This window comes from Danaus plexippus, chromosome 20 (assembly GCF_018135715.1).
Source record: "Danaus plexippus chromosome 20, MEX_DaPlex, whole genome shotgun sequence".
NCBI lineage: Eukaryota > Metazoa > Arthropoda > Insecta > Lepidoptera > Nymphalidae > Danaus > Danaus plexippus.
Window position 1 is genome coordinate 284,677 of NC_083550.1, and position 19,375 is coordinate 304,051.

General features: G+C 33.4%; 2 protein-coding genes and 1 long non-coding RNA gene across 4 annotated transcripts; 1 reads left to right on the forward strand and 2 right to left on the reverse strand.

The window, feature by feature from the left end:
- Window positions 1–2,650: 2,650 nt before the first annotated feature.
- Window positions 2,651–5,054, forward strand: LOC116774190 (uncharacterized). Its single transcript, XR_004353748.2, has 4 exons — window positions 2,651–2,844; window positions 2,920–3,018; window positions 3,949–4,471; window positions 5,040–5,054. It is a non-coding gene; the product is annotated as an uncharacterized LOC116774190 (long non-coding RNA).
- Window positions 5,055–7,192: 2,138 nt separating this feature from the next.
- LOC116773940 (uncharacterized) lies at window positions 7,193–11,084 on the reverse strand. The gene is made up of 9 exons (XM_032666528.2): window positions 10,915–11,084; window positions 10,464–10,624; window positions 10,010–10,153; window positions 9,663–9,782; window positions 9,179–9,342; window positions 8,706–8,824; window positions 8,133–8,244; window positions 7,632–7,768; window positions 7,193–7,363 (listed from the first exon to the last, which is right to left on the reverse strand). The coding sequence occupies exons 1-9, from the start codon at window positions 11,005–11,007 to the stop codon at window positions 7,274–7,276; spliced, it is 1,140 nt and encodes a 379-aa protein (XP_032522419.1). The 5' UTR covers window positions 11,008–11,084; the 3' UTR covers window positions 7,193–7,273.
- A 158-nt stretch (window positions 11,085–11,242) lies between these two features.
- Window positions 11,243–19,224, reverse strand: LOC116773895 (jupiter microtubule associated homolog 1-like). 2 transcript variants are annotated; one of them, XM_032666462.2, is made up of 4 exons: window positions 19,148–19,207; window positions 16,598–16,680; window positions 12,852–13,028; window positions 11,243–12,449 (listed from the first exon to the last, which is right to left on the reverse strand). In XM_032666462.2, exons 2-4 carry the CDS (start codon window positions 16,599–16,601, stop codon window positions 12,193–12,195), a joined length of 438 nt encoding a protein of 145 aa, XP_032522353.1. In that variant the 5' UTR covers window positions 16,602–16,680; window positions 19,148–19,207; the 3' UTR covers window positions 11,243–12,192. The 2 variants fall into 2 exon arrangements, with proteins under 2 accessions (XP_032522353.1, XP_032522352.1); XM_032666461.2 differs by lacking the exon at window positions 16,598–16,680 and having other exon boundaries at window positions 19,148–19,224.
- Between the last annotated feature and the right edge of the window lie 151 nt (window positions 19,225–19,375).

Below are 19,375 nucleotides of genomic sequence, written 5' to 3' on the forward strand. Positions count from 1 at the left end.
ATTAAAAATATAAAAAGAGGTATTTGCTTAAGTACCAAATTTTTGTTTTACAATATTGCAGTTTATTCTTACAAGGTTTAAATATACGAGTATTTGATAGTTACTATCATCATTCGTAAAAATAGAAATTATTATTGTAGAAATTGGTAGGTGTTCAATGAAAAGACTTTCTTTTTGGATTCCATATAAGGTTTTTATTACAATTATTTTATTAACTTCATTACAAACAGGTCTAGCCAAGGGCTAGAAAGGCATTTTTTTTAGAACACTGTTTCGGTTGCTTTAATCCAATAATAATAATAATCCAATTCTTAAATAATATTTGTATACAGAGAACTTCTATTATTTTTTATTTTTTTTTGATCTTGAATTGAGACATGTTCGGCCTTATATTTTAAGCTAATAGATGAAACAAATAAGATATAAAAAAATTGTAGTTATATTCTCTCTAAATGCTTAGGATTGCGGATTTCAAGCAATATCCGCTATTATTATTTATTTCTTATGTCAAGCTTCAAGACATGGCACAGGGGAATAAGCCACGTTTTATCTTCAATATCCATATATATTTATCCACTCTTACATAATCATATGAAACAGAAATTATCGGTTTCTTCCTTTCTTTAATATATATGAAAAGCTGTTTGAATTACATGTTAAATTTAGGTTATTGAAAACTCCGTGTTCAATATAAAACAATTTTCAATACAGAAAATTTACTGTTATATATCAAAACACTACAATAATTTATTCTGGTTCATCAATTTTAATCAAATGAATTATTAAACAGAAATTTTCCTAATACTTTTTTTTAAATATTTATTGCTATTTTTTATTCCTGCTATTTTGTAGTAGCAAAATCTCCGTGACTTGTTTTGCCATCCTGTAAATGAAACAGCTATAACCAGTTAACTGGTAATTTAACGAAAATTATTAGAATTTTATAAGTTTTTACTTTTATACTATGAAAAGAGAGTTATATAAACATATCCTTCAACATCTCCTCAGGTAGAGCCAATCAAGACTCGTGATGTTGGGAAAAGTTGATAATGTTTTTATTAATTTCTCCTTTTTGATTAAATGATATTTTTGTTATTAATATTACTGTTTTATTCTTTAGATGCCTGTTATGTAATTGAAGTGAGGTTTTTGTCCCATAGAACTCTATATCAGTCTGCTTCATATCACGTGCTTGAACTGAAATTTTATTTTGATTGAAGTCCTTTTATGGATTCATGTTTCTTGGAATAATCCAACAATTTTACTGAGTTTTTAAGTATGTTAGATATGTAAGGTATAAAATTCAGCTTATGGTCCCAAATAATTCAGCAATACAATATTTGCTATATTTCTCTAGGACAAGTTTCCTCTAACTACTTTAACTCTTATATTAAGTTACAGCCATGACACGGTCTTGGACGCTTATCTTGATTCGTTTTTATCTTTATGATATCGGTTAATTTTCTTGAAACTTGATGTTTAAGCATTGGTACACATCGCTACGAAAACTTCGAAAGTAGTCCGGAATATTATTATTATTTAGGTGTATTTGATTGGAATTATGGATGATTTTAATATACAGTACAAACTAAAATCAACATAACTCTAAAATACTCTAATAATTCTAAAATTTGTCAAATCGCTTCAACTCTTTCAATTTGCTATTGTTATGTTTAAATGATCAAACAAGTACACCATTAATCTGATGATTATACTCAACGTGTGCGAGTTTGACCAATAACGACGCCTCTGCACTCAATGCTTAAAAGCCTTCATTCTGTGGTTTTCTGGAAACCCTCAGAAGGAAGAATTTTTTGCACAGTTCATGGGTTCGCAAAGAAAACTTTCTATTCATATATTCAATGATAGACTTAAGAGTAAAATCGAATCGGCTACGGGGTACCATAAACAACAGATCCAAACCTTCTCACTATATAAATTTGCAAACAATTATGGAAGGCTTCCCATTGAAAGCTTTATGGTCTTTAAGCTGAAGTCAAATAAAAATTGTGGAACTAGAACTGAGAACAAACACTCCAGGTGAACTGGCCCTTTGTATAGTTAAACAAAACACGAAATGTTCTACACCGCCTTAGTCTACTTAGTTTCTTTAAATTTTTGAGCGTAATCTAATATTTTCTACTAAAAGATCCCTAAGGACCACTTGTTTCATTATGATCTATGTAGACCCGGAAGATCCCAACAAGACAGTATTATTAAAACTGTTAAATTTTACAGGACTTTACGTTTAAAAGACGTTACATCCAAAGAACTCACGAATGAAGTTAAGTAAAACATCGGAAAATATGAATTTAAAAATTACAGAGCTCTGACGTATGAAAAGACGTTAAAATTTAGGAAAAAAATAAAACATTTTTCAACTTTCTAACTGTTATATAAGATCAGTGAAGTGGGTGAAAAAAATATTGAGTACAATTCCGATGGAAGTGTTCGAAATAACTTATATGTTTACCATCTCTAGCTGGTGTGCGACATCCACGACTGAAGAACCTGTGTCTTCTAAAAGTTACTATTGACATGGAAAGTCGATTATAAATTCACGTGCAATAAAATTCACCATAGCTGAAGGTAATTTGCCACTCATTGGCAGATTCGAAATTGAAAACAAGCGTATATAACGATAACGATTTTAATTGTTCCGCCGTATTGTTTTATAAACAGACGGATTGTAAATCAGTGTTTATTTTGATTCGAGCTCAGTTTTTTCCGTCGTTCGCTTATATATTCACTTAGTTCCAGTTGCTCTTTTCATTAGCGTTTTGTCTTTGAATCAAAATGAAGTTTCTAGCTGTCGTCTTTATGTTCGCGTTTGTGGCTGTACAGGTAATTCATTTATAAAAATTTTGATAGAATCGACGTTTGAAAAAAAAATTATAAAATATTATCTTATAAATGCAGTTCAGCCGCTCTGCTCCAGCTCCTGATGAAGAAAAAAAGGAAGAAGTGGTCGCCGCCCCCGCCCAGGCACCAGCTGAGCCCGCACAACCAGCTGCAGAGGTAATTCCTGATTTTGATTAAAAGCCAAATATATATATATATATACATATATGTATTTATATTTTAGTTGTGATCCAATCGTATAGAAAATACTATGAACCCTAATTTAATGCTATTACAAAGGTTTATTTCACTTGTGATGAAAGTATTTTTTTTAATTATGACGAAACGTGTTCAAATTCTTAACTAATATTAATATAAGGAATTATTTTTTAAACTACTAGCTATTTAGTGTTTAGCAACTCAAACCCATATACTAAAGAAAATCTTTGATCTTTTTAAATATTATTGAGATTTATATGCATAAGTAGGATTTCCTTAAATTAAGATTGAAATTGGTTTTAACAGACAAAAAGAAATTTAGTTTAAGTAATACGTTAATATATATTTTGTATATTCTTACTTCCTCACTAAATTGAGTTTGCCTTTTAAAATCAGATTTTAAATACAATAAACCAGTACTCTTATTATTAAAATTAATTTTTGAAACATATTTCCAAAGCCTATTTAAATTTCTAATTTATTATTACATGAAAATAACAGATTTGCTACTTAAAAGTAATTTGTATTTTAAAATACACAGCGTTAAAGTTTAAAAATACGCCTCTATTCACTTTTAATAATTTAAAAAATTCGATGCTATAGACGTAACAGAAAGTCTATTTCTATTAAAATCAAATTACAAATCCAATAATCTAAACAACTCCAGCGTGGATAATACAAATCTATAATCCATTAATCATGAGTGGCGGAAAAATTAATTGGCACTGCCATTTCAATTTCTTGATAGCTGTGACTTATGAATCATTTAATTAAAATACCTATGGCAACATTTTTATTTATGGCACAGTTTGTTTTGATTTATGACACTTTGTATTATTTTAATTATTTTAAATCAAATCAAATTTTAATTATTTTAAAATTTGACAGGCAAAATCCAGCGCCGACCCCGCACCCGCCCCTGCAGGAGCAGCACCAGCTGAACAGAAGAAAGATTGATCTTATACGCCATTATTTTACACAAATTAAGTATATTATGTAATACTTTTGTTAATAAAGCCGTAGACAGAATTATTGGATAGCATTCCTCAATAAAACACGACTAAGCAGGTTTTGTTTTTTTATTCGACTTCCTTCACAACTATATTCATATATAATTGTTATTTTAGCTAAAAAGAACATATGAAACTGTCTTAAGGTAAAAGGGCCCTTTTATCTTAACAATACATAGGTATAAAAATACCCCTTTACACAGAATTTTAGTCAATCTTGAACGTTCCAGTCTGTGACCTGTGTTAATACTTAAACATTGACATTGTCAAAATCTTTACTGACAATTGACACATAAAGCCCGTTAGGTAGGTACTGACTACTGCTTAAGTTTTGCATCGTCAAAGTGAACATGAGGTTTCTAATTTTTCATTCATAAATTTTTGAACATGATAGTATCAAGGTAGGTGTTTTAATGAGGAGCTGAAAACTATCGGTGTTTAGCTTCGCGAGGCAAAGCAATAACAGTATAACAGCAATAAAGTAACTAGTATTTCTCACTTGATTTTCCGTTACCGTCCAAATTCCAAAATATGACATACAGCTTCCTTAGTATAGTTCTAGACTAGGCTTGACGGAACGGTTAGTCTTTTAATAAGTTTATATTTTATTTCTTTCTCATCCTCTCCTTTATACTTGCCTTATTATTTGTTGCTTATACAAATTACTTTTTAATTTAATTACCCTGTATAAAATTACTATTATATAATCTTACTATTTCTAATTATAAAATTGGCATATAGGACTAGATACTCACAAAGTTCATACCTTATAACTAGGAAAAATGAAATAAAAATATGAAAGCACTCTAACATGATACGAGCATTTGGAGTTTAATCTAATAGAACAGTGGCGTGCACACCATATATGCAAATAAGCTCTGCTTACCTTACCATTACAACAACTAAACCTACTTTGTTTAATTCTCACTTGTATACTTTTAATACATTACTCAATACGAATGTTTACAGACATGTCATTTCATTTATGATTCAGCCAACGTGGCCGTGAGCACAACTACTCTGGGCATATTCTTCATGCAAATATTGTCGACGAAGTTCTACTAAGCTCGTGTTAAATGCAAAAAAATATTTGCATGTGCATCTGCGAAAATTCAGCACGTTTAGTGTTCGAGAAGCACTGCTTCCTTAACCCTGTTCGGTTAAAAAGTAATGGAAACTGAGTTTGTCAAATGAAAATGTCAAATGATTGTCAAATTAAAAAAGGGACTATTTAATTTGTTGGTATACCGTTCAAATATATTTTTCGCCATTTTGTTGTTATTGTTTTTCTAACCACAAGTGACTGAGTTTTCTCAAGTTAATTAGTTAATTTATCAACGAATTATGGAAAATTATAGGAATGAGCTGATCATGTGTGTTCCATCGAAATAAATTACGAGTAAATATTCAATGTTGTCGTTTGCTGATAAAATTAAACTAATTTCATAAGGGAGGGTGGTGGCCAGTTTAGATTTAACCAAAAAAAGGAAAATATACTCGATGTTTTAATAGAAGGTATTAGTTAGTAGTTATAATTAGCTAACAGGTTGCGTACACACCAAGAAGTTATTTTGTTTTCCTTGTTTTTTTTTTCAAATAATTATAAATAATAAGAATGTTTGGATCTCCACCGGATATTCCGATTTAAATATTTTCTATAAAGCTTCTGCGAATCATGAACTGAGAGAAAAACGCTTATGTAGATTCTTGATTGAAGTTCTAAAATTTTGGGAAAAATAGTTTAGTTTCAATAAACAGTTTCAGTTAGACATCGAAAGGCACAACGCGAATGTTGATAGGAATGGAAACATTTTCAAAGGTTTGACGGCTATAGTTTGGTTTCTAAGTAAATAAAAATTAGCTTTCCGCGGTCTGGACGAATCCAGATCATCATTAAATAAAGGTAATTTTCTTGAACTTAATAATTTATTAGCTAAATATGATGGAAATATAATGTACGTCTCATGTACAGTTAACATCTATTAACTCATTCACGGGGTTATCGCGTCTGTAATGTTCGTCGAGATAACATAAGGATTTGTCGCTGTTATGGTCGATGAAACTCTTGATGCTAGTTGTCATGAACAGATCGTTATCGTTTTAAGGTACTTTCGTGGCTCAGAGGTGGTGGATACATTTATAAAATATATAGATGTGAGTTCTGATCGGACTGCTGTAACTTTCTTTCTTTCATTAATAAATCTGCGCACATTAAATTTTTAACCCAGGCTTTTGAATGATAGCGGTGACGCCGTGGCATGTAGTGTGAGGTTGCAAAATTAAACTAATCATAAAGTTTTAACTCTGCATATCTTTATCCAAGCTCCACATTATGAGATCTAAGATTTTCGCGAGTATTCATTTAAATGAAACTAGTATTATTCGGATTTACTACGCGGATTTTATTATTTAAAAACTACATAATCGGGCAGACGGGCAGACACCTCGTCTGCCCGTCTGCCCGTGATCACGGTTGCTGCAAAGTAACCGAAACGTCGGGATTATGTAGTTTTTAAATAATAAAATCCGCGTAGTAAATCCGAATAACACTAGTTTCATTTAAGCCCCACATTTTTTCCTCTTTTTTTAAGATATCATCTCTTTGTTTTTACTAAAACAAGTTAAATATACAATTGCAAATTAAAACTTTAAAAAGTAAAAAGACTTTTTTGTGATCAAAACAATATCGCCCTAAAATTTTTACGACCACCTATCGCATGTCATATTACAACGTCCTCTCTGGCGCTTGCACAAGTTTGCAACCAGTTAAATTTCTTCTCTCATTAAATAAACTACGTTAGTACTTGTAGTAAAGTATATCGTGCTAAAAACTTTAATTGCTCCGTATGTAGTGTGTTAATGAAAACTTTAGCTAATCGTACTGAATTTGAAACATTCATATTTTCCTTCGTTGGTACAAAGATATGCAGTATTAATGTGTTTTGATCAAAAATTTTAATAAATATTCTGTCCTGTACTTAACATGCACCCATCATCTTAATGATTGTATTTATCATGTATTCTGTACTTTTTTCGTCAACAAATAAATAATAAAATAGTAATGAAATTGTGTAGGTATATGTGGTCAGGTTAATCAAGCCATTGTAAAACATATTTTGAAATAAGTTGATTATGCATAACTTTCTTGTAATTAAATTTTAAATTGTCAAATTGAATCATAACACAATCATAAAATATATTAATCAATCTGTGGTGAAGAACAATATATCTCTGACAGAGGCGCGCGGCAACTCCAGTCCCAGTGGCGCCGCGCTTTGGATGTATAGCGTCACCTGTCAACGTATAGAGGTTACTATGTCATAACTTACCCATGGTAGTTGATTTCTATTCTCGAGTATTATTTATTTCAAAAAGGTCTTAAATTTTATGTGTTTGACACAAAGAAAATATGCATGCACCAAAGCCTTTAATATTGATATTAGTATATGAAAACATCTTTCGAAATAATGTTTTTAACAGTTCTAGGTAGTGTTGCCATATTAAAAAATATGGTTTTTGATATTGTTTTATTTAAAAACAACTAAACTATAATAATGTAACCTGCTGCGGGTTGTGTCTGCTTGACTCTCCTGACAGCGGCACCGATCTCGGCTCGCGGGACGATTCTTTTCTCTTTCTCTTGCTGCTGTACCGACGTGTCTCACTTCGTTTACGGACGGAGGCCGTTTGAATTGTATCTGATAGTATAAATCCTTTATAAATTTTTATATACTGCAGTACATGCAGCGTTTTAAAGTCCAAATATTATATGCAAGTTAATATTGTCTAGGATTCTCTATGAGAGAATTTTTCTTTATATTTATAGAAAATCTTGTTCATATTACATATACGCAAATCATACGTAACGAGAAGTATTTAGACAAAGTGTAAAAGCCTAAACTTTATACGTAATTTAAAATTCAACAAAATGTCAACAACAAAAAATATGCTTCCGGGTATCAAACTTCATCGCTGTTGAAAGTAAAAATGTTGAATATTTAGGGAACGACTTAATGAATGTGTTCTTGTTATAAGGAGTTGGTCATTATCAGTGTACAGCACCTTCGTCGTCGGGGAGTGGCGGCGGTAAAGGTCGCGGCGTGGGAGGACGGGATATGTTTGCTCGTTTTGTTTCTATCAAACGCATCATACACTCCAGAGCTGCTTGCTTGCCCTGGAACACGATTTTTATTAGTCCAGTTATTTAAACCTTAACGATTTGAGTCGAATATTTTGAAAAACTTTTTTCCTTCATCTCACTTATCATAAAGGTTATCTCAAAATAAAAAATAAGCATACAATTACTATATATTATATTATAACACCAACACATTGTCATCACATATAAATTATAATCAACTAATTACTGCTCAGTTTAGGACTTTTTGTTTGCTTGCGGTACTAACGGGCTCACCCAGGTTACAATATATGTAGACATAACGTGTTTATAGGAATAGCGGTTAGTGAGACGATGCAGAATATAAAATGGGAGCTTTTCTTTAAAATATATCCACTTAATTTGTTTTGACGAAGAAGAAAAAAGATTAAAACACAATTACTACACGAGCATATCAAGAACTCTTATATCACAATATGTAATAACTTAATAACTTAATAACTTTGTGTCCAACACACCCTAACTTCCTCAATAAGGGGCTCGAAGCTCGCCGGGTCGCTGGAGTCCTTGACCGCCTCCCAGCTCTTAAACAGCTTCCGATCAGAGGCACGAACTGAACTCTCCAGCTCACGTAACTCTGATGATTTATTTATGAATCTCAATACATAAGCTTTTTACTGTACGACAAGTTACATTGTTACTACTGTTTCCAAACATGACAAACCTATGTAAAAAGTGAGCGGTGAATGACTTGACAGACGAATTTTGACTTTTATGAAGCATTAAGCACAAGCAGGCAAACAAATCACTGGTGAATTTTAGTCACATTTTTGAAAATGTGATTCATCATCAGAAAGAAGTTTATTCAAAGAAAACTTCCAAACTATCTCAATCAAGAGATTCTACTCTTTATAATATGATAATATAATCAATAGTGTCCGCGAACTAAGAATTTTTATCAAAGTGTCAATGTTCGTAGTGTCGTCCTCACCCGAGTCCCTGAGCCTGGCCAATCTAGCTGTGAGCGCAACCTTCTGTGCGCGTAACGCTTTCCTCTGGAGCTTGGCTCGCGAGGCTGCCTCCAGGGCGTTGCGAGCCTCGCTGGCCAGGGCGGACACCTCGCGCGCTTCACGCTCCAAACGGCGTTCCAGTTCACTGATATAATAACGTTCACATTACACGACGCATTCGTAGACGTTAAATATTTGTAGTCGGTAAACCTTGATTATACTCGAAATACCAGCTCGTTTATAGGTACTTTCATCAATTTACAGAAAATTAAAATAACTATAGCAGCGTCCGACCAGTGACTTCAAATAATATGACTGAACACTTGTGCCTTTCTACTCGAAAGACTAGAGTTCCTCTCTTTTCCTTTCTTCTAACACGTTTGGAAAAAACTCCTATTGATGTAGGTGAAAATCTCTTCTTGACTTCTATCAGTTTTGTGTAAATAACATAAAACAAACGTTCACCTCGGATATTCTCCAGTGACTCTGGCGTAAGACTGTATATTCCTGATCACCTCTACCAAATGATGAAGCTGGCTGCAGAATACCGGCAACTGTTCCGGTGTCAGATATTGTCCACCGTACCTTAGGATTACGGTTCAGGGTTTTAAAGAAAAGGCATCCTTGTCATAAATTAATATATTATTTCACCTCTTATACATATGTCGATTCATGTGGAAAAAAAATATTAAATAAATAATACAAGAAAATTGTATACATTATAGACACATCAAAGGACTTTTCCTCTGAGCAATTGCATGAGATTTCGATATATCATAGATGTAGCCAAATAAGTAATACAACAGTCCAACCTCAAGTCGATGTTAGCAGCGAACTGCGCGTCGTCGATGGTGGTCGCACTGGACGCGGGGCCTGGACCGACCCCGGCCGCTTCGGACGTGTTCAGACCCGACTCCTCGTCGTTGGTGCTCCCACAACCTATACTCTCACTCATTCTAAAAAATAATACGATATAATTATTGTTCAGATCATCCACAGAACAATATTCTTAATACTTATCCTAACTAACTTAGTTTTTCGCAGGTATACCTTTAATGGAACTATGTCATCCGGATGTTTTTTTTCATAGCACATTGTAATAATGGAATACGCGAGTAAAGTCCGAAGAACATATTCGTATTTCAATAAAATTCAGTCGATTTGCTCAATAATTACAAAATATATTTTGTAATTGAATTATTTCACAACTTGTAAGATGTGGTTTGGAAAGTTTAAAAATGTTAATTGGTTGTATCATGTATGTACCCGGTGGAGGAGAATGAGAAATTCTTGTCCAGAGCGCTGTGGCGACTCTCTCCTCTCAACTTTCCCAACAATCGACTCAGCAGTCGAGACTGCCTGCCTGATCCGTCCATTCCTCTGCTGTAGTATTGACCCCTCACCACGTCTTCACTTCCAATGACGAACTTGGAATCAAACTTGACATTATGAGTGAGACTCGAGATATTAAAAAAGTTGTTTTTTTTAATTATAATTATGAATTAAATTTAGTAATTTTTCATTGTTATTTATACACTAAAAAACTTTACATGGTTTAGGTTAGGTGTCGTTAGATTTCACTGTAAGGTAAAAAAAGTGAGCGCTATTGGTAATATAAATCAGGAAGTTTAGAATACAAATTAAACCTTTCCTTAAGTATTTTAGATATAATCCCAAAAGATATTTTTAAGGAAAACATACTTCACATTCAAGTTACCTTATTGCGCTTCGGTTGTAATGAATCCTGTCTACTTCTAGGAATTAGATTGCTAACGGAAATTTTGAGATATTTGAAAATTTTATGGAACATGAATGATCATTTTTGTCTGTTTTTTTATTAAGTTTTAATTGTCTCTAAAATATCGTCATTGTTATTTTTTGATGTAATTTTCGTTTGACATTACAGAGTATAAATGACACAGATCCTTTCCAGACTAACGACCTAGAGGAAGTCACATATACGGACTCCTTGAACACATTCCCAACTTATATGGATTATTGTTTATGAACTAAAATGTCTGCGGCCATTGGAAATAAAACAACCATTATTATTTATTGCATTTTAATTTATATAAAAATACAATTATCATTATTAATATACATAATCGCATTTGCCAGCACAGGCATACAAAAACTAATAATAAAAAACGCTACAGAAAGTTGCTACAGTAATGTTAAGTACTTTAATTTGAGGCACACGTCAGTCTGTTAACAAAGCCACTTAAAATCACATTTCTCGAAGCTTTCGATATAGACTTGTCCTAGCTGAGCGGGCTTCACCCACCTCGGCATCCCACACATTGGCGTTAGAAACATTACAAACTCATTGGAGACACAACCGTCTAACTCATTGTGGGGAGTGACGGATAACATTTCAATTTATAACCGATTCGCAGACAACAGTCGGTCACGTCACCGGTTTTTCGTCACTTCGTGTATCGGATGTATGTAATGGGATGACCGCCAGCGAGTAACCCAAATCTCAGTGGAACGCGTCTCACGTCACATATTATGCCATAAATTCAAACAAGTTTTAAAACAACACGCTCGGTCCACATCGACATTGTGACGGAGGAAGGCGGAGGCCGCGGGAAGCTAAACGATAAAACTAAACAAAACCCTTGACTGCGGAGTGAGTCAATAAAGGAATACGAGAGTAAGGAAAGTATTGCGAGGACTCGAACGAACCGAGCGGACCGCGGCCTGACAGGAGACCTCTAGGGTCGGAGCACGCATTAATATGTACACACACAACACCCGACAGTATCGGCACGTTACAGGTTACGAAACACCGAGCTCCAGGAGATCGGCGCTCGGCAATGACGACGTTAGTTACTAGTGGCGATATATTGTTAGTGCGTTCAGAGTGACGGACAGGATCCGAGGGGTCCGAGGATGCAACTGTACTCGAGACACGACACTGTGGGCGCGGAGTGTCTGCGAACATATTAATGTCCAGAACACGAGCCGACACGTCAGGGTGAGAAGCGGCCGGTTACCACAGGCCGGACGAGAAGCCGCCGGGGGGCACTCGCACGCGTTTCGGGGCATCTACTTTGGGTTCAGTGGGAGTCACGGCCTTGGGGCTGGCGGACTTCTCAACCGCTTCCACGGGCTTGGCTTCCACGGGCTTAGCTTCCACGGGCGACGGTTGGGCTTCCACCGGAGAAGGCTGGACTGGAGCGTTCGCTTGACCGTTCTGATTCGGGGTCGTAGCCCCGTTAGTGGGTCTGGCTGGCTCGTCCCCTTGACCTGGAATATGAAGTGAAACATTTAAAACAAAATATATAAATAAGATACAGATGTAATTTAAAATTTCTCCTTTATTTCCTATTTTCCTTAATTTATTGTTTCGAAAATTTATTTATAACTAAACAAATTATCTAGCACGTATCATGTAGACGTGTTCCAGGCAAAAGCGAATTTTCCTGTTATATGGACAGGACTCTCCATTTATCTACCACAAAATTTAAACAACATATTAGTAACTAAAAAAAATTTACCCATTAATTCATACTTAATGATTGCGTCAGGGGTTTGGGACAATTATTCTGTAGGAGCATAATACTGGCACACTTGAGGCAATTAATCAGGCGCTAAAGATGTCAAACACAATTTGAACCCTAATCGAAATGTGGGAAAATGTTCACCAACCATGCTGTATATGATCGACCAGGGCGGGCGCGGGACGGCGTCCGCGTGGCGGCTCGGGCTCCCCGCCGAAGATGTCCGTGTGTCCTCCGCCGGGGGGGCGAAGCACCCGGCTCGAGGAACGCACGCCGTCATTCAAACCCACATTGAAAGAAGTTGAAGTCATGTTGGATCTGTTAGCTGGAGAGATCACTCACTTTTAATGATTATGTATTACAGATATATACATATGTATGAACTATAAAAAATACAACAGCGATTTCCTCAATTATATATAATGAACGTGAAGTAAGGAACTGTATTTATATACTGTAAATAATATAATTATCCACGGTCGGTCGTACCATAACCCGAGACCTACCCTGTCTACCAATCATATACGATATACCTAATATCTGTACCCTGAACACATGCAGCCGACCCTAGCCGTCGCGCCGGCTCATATTGGAACGTAACATTTGCTTTAAAGCTAACAATACTTCATGCACATGCATATAGTGTCTAAGTTATTCACCTCGAACCATTGTTAATAAGATCTACAATGACAATAATATGATCGCTAATTTTAATTTATTTATTACGTTTCCTTTAACCGAACTTAACATTCAGACATGATTTTAATACGTCAATATAGGAACATTGAATATACTAACAGAATACTTATATATATAATGCCTCAAGCTTATCTGTGGTTTGGTACAGATTGGTACTAACGCATAATGCAAGCAAAAACTCTGCTTAGGAGTCGCGAAGTTGTAATGATCGACTAGCGTGCGCCTAGCAACACATTTTGTACACTCATGGACGAAAAACCCGTCGTAATAGTATACAATTTACATTCTTTATCCAATAATTGGCGACGTACTGGTGGGGTTATATTGATCCTTTCCAATGAGGGGTGCCACCTGTTACCAGAGGGACAGGTGCAATGAACCACAAAAGCCGCTTCATGTAAACAGCAGAATACACGATAGTTTCGCATGCGACAAAAATACAGACATATTTAATGTGAATTCTTTTAACTTCAACATAATTTACCATCATTACAGAGTTTTATTATTCTTATATACTAATATCGTAAACATATCCTATTCCCGAAGTAATATTTTGTGAAGGTATCGATTTTTTGACGTGTTGCCAGACAAAAGAGCCGCCCAAAAACTTTGCTATCAGACATCGGTCTAGTTTGATGTCACCCACACGTAGCGGTTAAATTCGTTTTAGGCAGCAATTATTGTGTATAAGCCTCGACTAAATATACTTCTATAAAAACCACTAACGACGCGGAAGGATAATGATCACGTGTGTGTAAAAGCAGCTACAATAAATATGAAAACTTAATATCTCGATAAAACTTAAAAAGATAAAGTCTAATATAACGGCATGTGTAAATAATACCTGTTCTGTAGGACAAATATCAACATCTCGGTTTAAATCTTAAAACTTAACGAGGCTGTTTACAGTAAGGTAACTGATACTGAATACAGATCGAATATACAAAACACAAAACTGAAAGTTTCGTAGTTATCTTTAATAAAATATGAGTGTACGTTATGATTTGACCACGTTAGCACTGTCAGTGTGAAGTCGAGGTCACGCTCGCACTAATGGTTAATGATGCAGTCAGCTTTGACGTCACGTCGTCCTCCCTAAACAATATTCATAGGTCCATTTAGCTTTTCCTATATCCGTTATATTATAATACAATGTCATAACTCGCCGTACCTATAAGGGTAGGTGGTACTTCCATATTAACTTTCAATGCGTCTGCTCCGACGCCCAACACTGAATAATGTATTGTTTATACAGACGAACAAACTAACAACTATATTAATTACGCCTTGATAAATTAGTGATAATTATATTATTAAAATGAACGGTCAAAAATTTTTCCAAACATTTGCTTTATTTAAGATAACAATTGAGCAATAATTATTGTTACTAGGCTCGACTATTGATGCCAAAAATAACCCTTTAAGAGATAAAGCAGACACATCATAGGTGCGTCTAAAAACAAAGGTGAGGTATAGTATACAGTAGTAAAAAGCTTAGTCTATACAAGTAACACTCTAAAGGCTATTGAAAAAACTACTTGAACCCCAAATAGATTGAACAGGCACACTTAAAGTAAATACGAAGCGTGTTGGAAGTGTATTTTTAATATAAACCTAGACATACATACATATAATGTACTGTTATTAATAAGACACTAGTGACTGGTGGCTGGAGTCATCTCAAGTGTAAAGTCAGCGTCGAATACCGTTATAATAGCTGACCACGCTGTGTTGTTTTAGAAACAATTTCTTTAATATTCTTGCACGTAAACTCTAAAGTTACGTATCGCAGCATTTACTTTTACGTTGAAAATTCGTAATAAAATCGTAGTCCTGGAGACCCAATCAAACATTTAACTTTAAGAATTAACAGTATATAAAGGAGTAAATCAATTTATCAAAATAAAACGTTTTTAAATAATTTACAGATTCATTGCACCAAACGTGGATTTAAAACTGAAGTCGCGTTAAAAACCTCTATAATACGTATATATTTTTTACTATTTTCCATTAACTCAAAGTTCATTGTTGACATGTATTTAAAATAAATCTTCGAGACTACTCCGTCTCTGTCCTATTGCACTATCTGTCTCTTTCTCTTTCACGTTTATTGCCTGTACTCGTATAAAATATTTAAAAAAACCTCCATAGTCATAAGATAATCTATTATTACAATGGATGAATCACTATGAACCAATAATTTTCTCGTTAATAAAATATCAGAAGTAATTTCTATTTCTAGACGTATTTTGTACGTTTATATAAAGGGTGGAGCGTAACTACAGTATGACTCATGAATTTATATCAGCTTATTCATTTACGATAAGACTCAGGTCAAACCGCACTTCGTTTGCATTCAAATAATATAATAACGATCTCAGTACTAAATATATTTCTTAATGATGGAAGCAACTTGTTTTATATTATATATATACAGCTAAATGCCACGAAACTTGTCAGTGACTATTTTTATTCAATACTAGATTTTAAAATGCGATACATTTCATTAACATAGCATAATATTGCAAAAAAGGTCGGTACTTTCGAAAACTATTTCCAATCGAACCCTGAAAAATATGGTATGATCTCCAAGTATGAGAATCAGGCCGTGCGAAGTTTCAACAATGTTTATAGCTTCTCTCGCTTTATACTCCGGCAACGACTTAAATTATAATTTGTTTGTATTTTGGTTCTTAAGTACTCAAGAATAATATTACAGGCAAATTAACTATTGAAAGTGATACGTATTAAATACCAACACATACCTATTAGGGTAATTTGAGGGAAAGTCTAATACGCAAGTAATTAGTTTGTAATTTTATTTGGAAATTTCATCCAAACCAATTGTATGTGAAAGCATATTGTAGAAAGTTATTTTTTCACGATTTCAATAGATGGCGTCGATGGAAGCGTATTTCATGCGGTCGGCTATTAGAAGAGAAATTCAATTGTAAAAATGTTCATTGACCGTAGCGGTCGTTCACTCGTTGCAAAACTATTGACCATCTTCCTGTCAGTTGTATTTAATATAATCATTAACTTGGTGCATTCAAATAATGTTATCAAAAACTAAGTGTTGCCAATCATTTTACAAGCAAACAAAAAATAAAACAATTCACCGATTCCCCACAAATAAAAAAGCTAAATAATATTCAAACAAAACACTTGTATAAAAAATAATCGGATCATATTTACCCATGATATTTGTTAATTCTTCTCTTTTGTTCTTTAAGATTTTCGCTGATATGACCGCTTATTTATTGCGGAAAATCTTGAGTCTGTTCGAGAGAAAATATTACGTTCAGCAGTTTTCACTTAACAAAAAACAAATCAAATAGTATAGAAAAATTGATACATTTGTTTGCAAATGAACTATAACTAATATAGTGACAACCCTAGTAGTAAACCGGAAACAATCACATATACGGAGAGTGGAGAGAATCACGCGTGTGAATCTCAATACGACAAGGTCGCTCAACAGACGGATGCAGTGATTGGCCCGATTGTGTCTAGGAATGTATGAGACTTCACTTAATATTCTTTGATTCATTAGATAATAACAATGGCTTTTATAGGACGCTACGGGCCGCTATACTGGAGACTACTGGTCGACCACAGCAACAAATAGGTACAAGCACAATATAGACAAAAAATATCATCGGATTATACCAAATCGGACATTCTAAGGCTTGATTGATACGTAAATACAGACGAAAAGCTTATTTAGTTACAGTGTAGAGTTACATGAAGCCAGGAAACATGATAGTGTTGCAAATATGGTATCACAAGGATAGGTATTACAAAATCTTCCTTGTTAGACTAAATACTTAAATGGACAACTGGGAGGTCACTGCATACTTATATTACGATTATTATAGTATTGTTTATGTAAATTATAGAGAGGGTTTGATTAATGTTATATACACGCACACACACAAACACATATATGTATATACATATAGTTTAGTTTTATATATTTCCAGACCAGGAGACGCTGAAAATTTGTATATTGTTAAAATCTTTTGGATATTAGTGTAACATGTAAAATATTCTACAGACCTGTAAAGAAAAATAAAGCAAATCTCACTTTATATATTAATAAAGAATCTGATGAAAAAGTGTTGAAGAAAAAATATAACATTTAGATTTACTTTAATAGAGACATACACATATATATATAGTATTAGTATATTTAAGGAAGGGACACTATAAAACTAATCTTGAAGCTAAATAACCTACTTAACAACTGAACTTTTAAAAAAAACCTCCACAATGATTGTTGTAAAACAACTATACTGGATTATTTATATGCCAAAAATGCCTTAAAGCATTTAGGAAAAGAGCTCATACTCTTATGTTGCTGTACAGATATTAACCACAGATAGCTAACGTTCTTGCTATATTTGTTTTTTTTTTCTAATCTAATAATACACTCCAGGTCAAAATAACTGTGAAAAATGTTCTGGCAAATTGTTTTAACCTTATGGAATAATTTATTGTAACATAAGCTATATGTTTTCCAATATATAATAAAAAAATTAATAGCTAAAAAATAGTAAAAAGAATGAGCCTTTCAATTGAAATAATACGTTGAAATGAGAGCTAAGATGCCGCAGTCGGACACACATCACAAAATGATAAAGGAGTGTTAATACAAACACGTTTAACACAATCTCATAACCCTCAGTATAAAACTGTCACTAAAACAAAACAATATTTTTATTATTTATATTGGTAAGCTTCAATAACAAATTGAAACTACCACATTTTCCTGTATACAGTTTTTAGGCCTATTACAAAATATCTTCTACATAAGAATAATATTTTGTCATCCTTTGAACTTTTATTTTATTTTTTTTGTTTATTTATTCAGAAACCTCATTGGTAATTGTTTTTCAAAAAGTATAGCATATAGATTTTTTTTTCAATCAAATGTTATGAATAAGTTTTACAGGAAAGTTACGTTAACACAGGATATAACATTGATTAAATTAATATTTGTCCAGATAAGTTCATTAATGATTTGCTTCTCTTCAATATTAAAACAATGGTAAGATCTACACTATGACTCATATGCGACACACTTCAGATCAAACTTAAAATTCATTGAGAACAGACATTATAATTTATCTTATTCTAATTTAGATATATTTTTATTAAACTAAAAGAAAACAGAAATAATAGCAAAGATAAGATAAAATAAACATAATTGGGCTTTTAAGTCATGATGATAAAAACGTTTGGCATTCATATTAAATAATTTTTGTGATTTTTTCATTTCTCTCATTTAGAAAATCGAAAACATCAAGAGAAAACAATGTTAAAGTATTTCGAACGTTTCGCGATAGTTTAAAGATGTCAAGAGAAAAAAAGTTTTCCTTGAAATAAAACATCAATCCGAACAAAGAACGATCTAACTTATGTGACTGCTCCTCTTAAATCACGAAATATATTAAGACTACTTGTACATATTTGAACATTAAGGATAAAGGTGCATTTTGCGGTAAATGCGCAAATATGTTAAATCCGCCCATCGTACGCAAGTAAAAGCACATTGACCCTACATTGAAAAATAACGGCTCCTATCTATTATCCCGGCCGGCGAATATCACAATGCCTTGATGTTTTAAAAGCTGTTACGTACATACAATTAATATAACCATTAGTGGCATAACGTTTATTCTTAAAATATTTTTGAATAAGCCACAAAAAAAAAACCAAGAAAATAAAATATATAATACTCACCTCCAAACGGTTTCCTCCTTTTTAATAGAATGAGTTTACAAAGAGATACTATCAAGTTGTCACAATGCAGTGTTGCAACTATGATTTTGGAATTTGTACTGAATTTCTTCATAATTTATGAGACTTTGTACTAAAACTATACATTAAATATATTAACTATTTTAAATTAAGTTAGGCAATCCATAAAACATGAGTTATTTTTTCATTTTTTTTATTTCTAAATAATAA

Coding starts and splice junctions, on each gene's coding strand:
- LOC116773895 (XM_032666462.2), bottom strand. Junction 12,450..12,851: donor GGTCGATCATATACAGCATG/GTTGGTGAACAT, acceptor TTCATATTCCAG/GTCAAGGGGACGAGCCAGCC.
- LOC116773940 (XM_032666528.2), bottom strand. CDS start 11,007: ATGTTCCATAAAATTTTCAAATATCTCAAAATTTCCGTTAGCAATCTA. Junction 9,343..9,662: donor GTCACTGGAGAATATCCGAG/GTGAACGTTTGT, acceptor TTATTATATCAG/TGAACTGGAACGCCGTTTGG. Junction 7,364..7,631: donor GCAGACACAACCCGCAGCAG/GTTACATTATTA, acceptor ATACGTTGACAG/GTGACGCTATACATCCAAAG.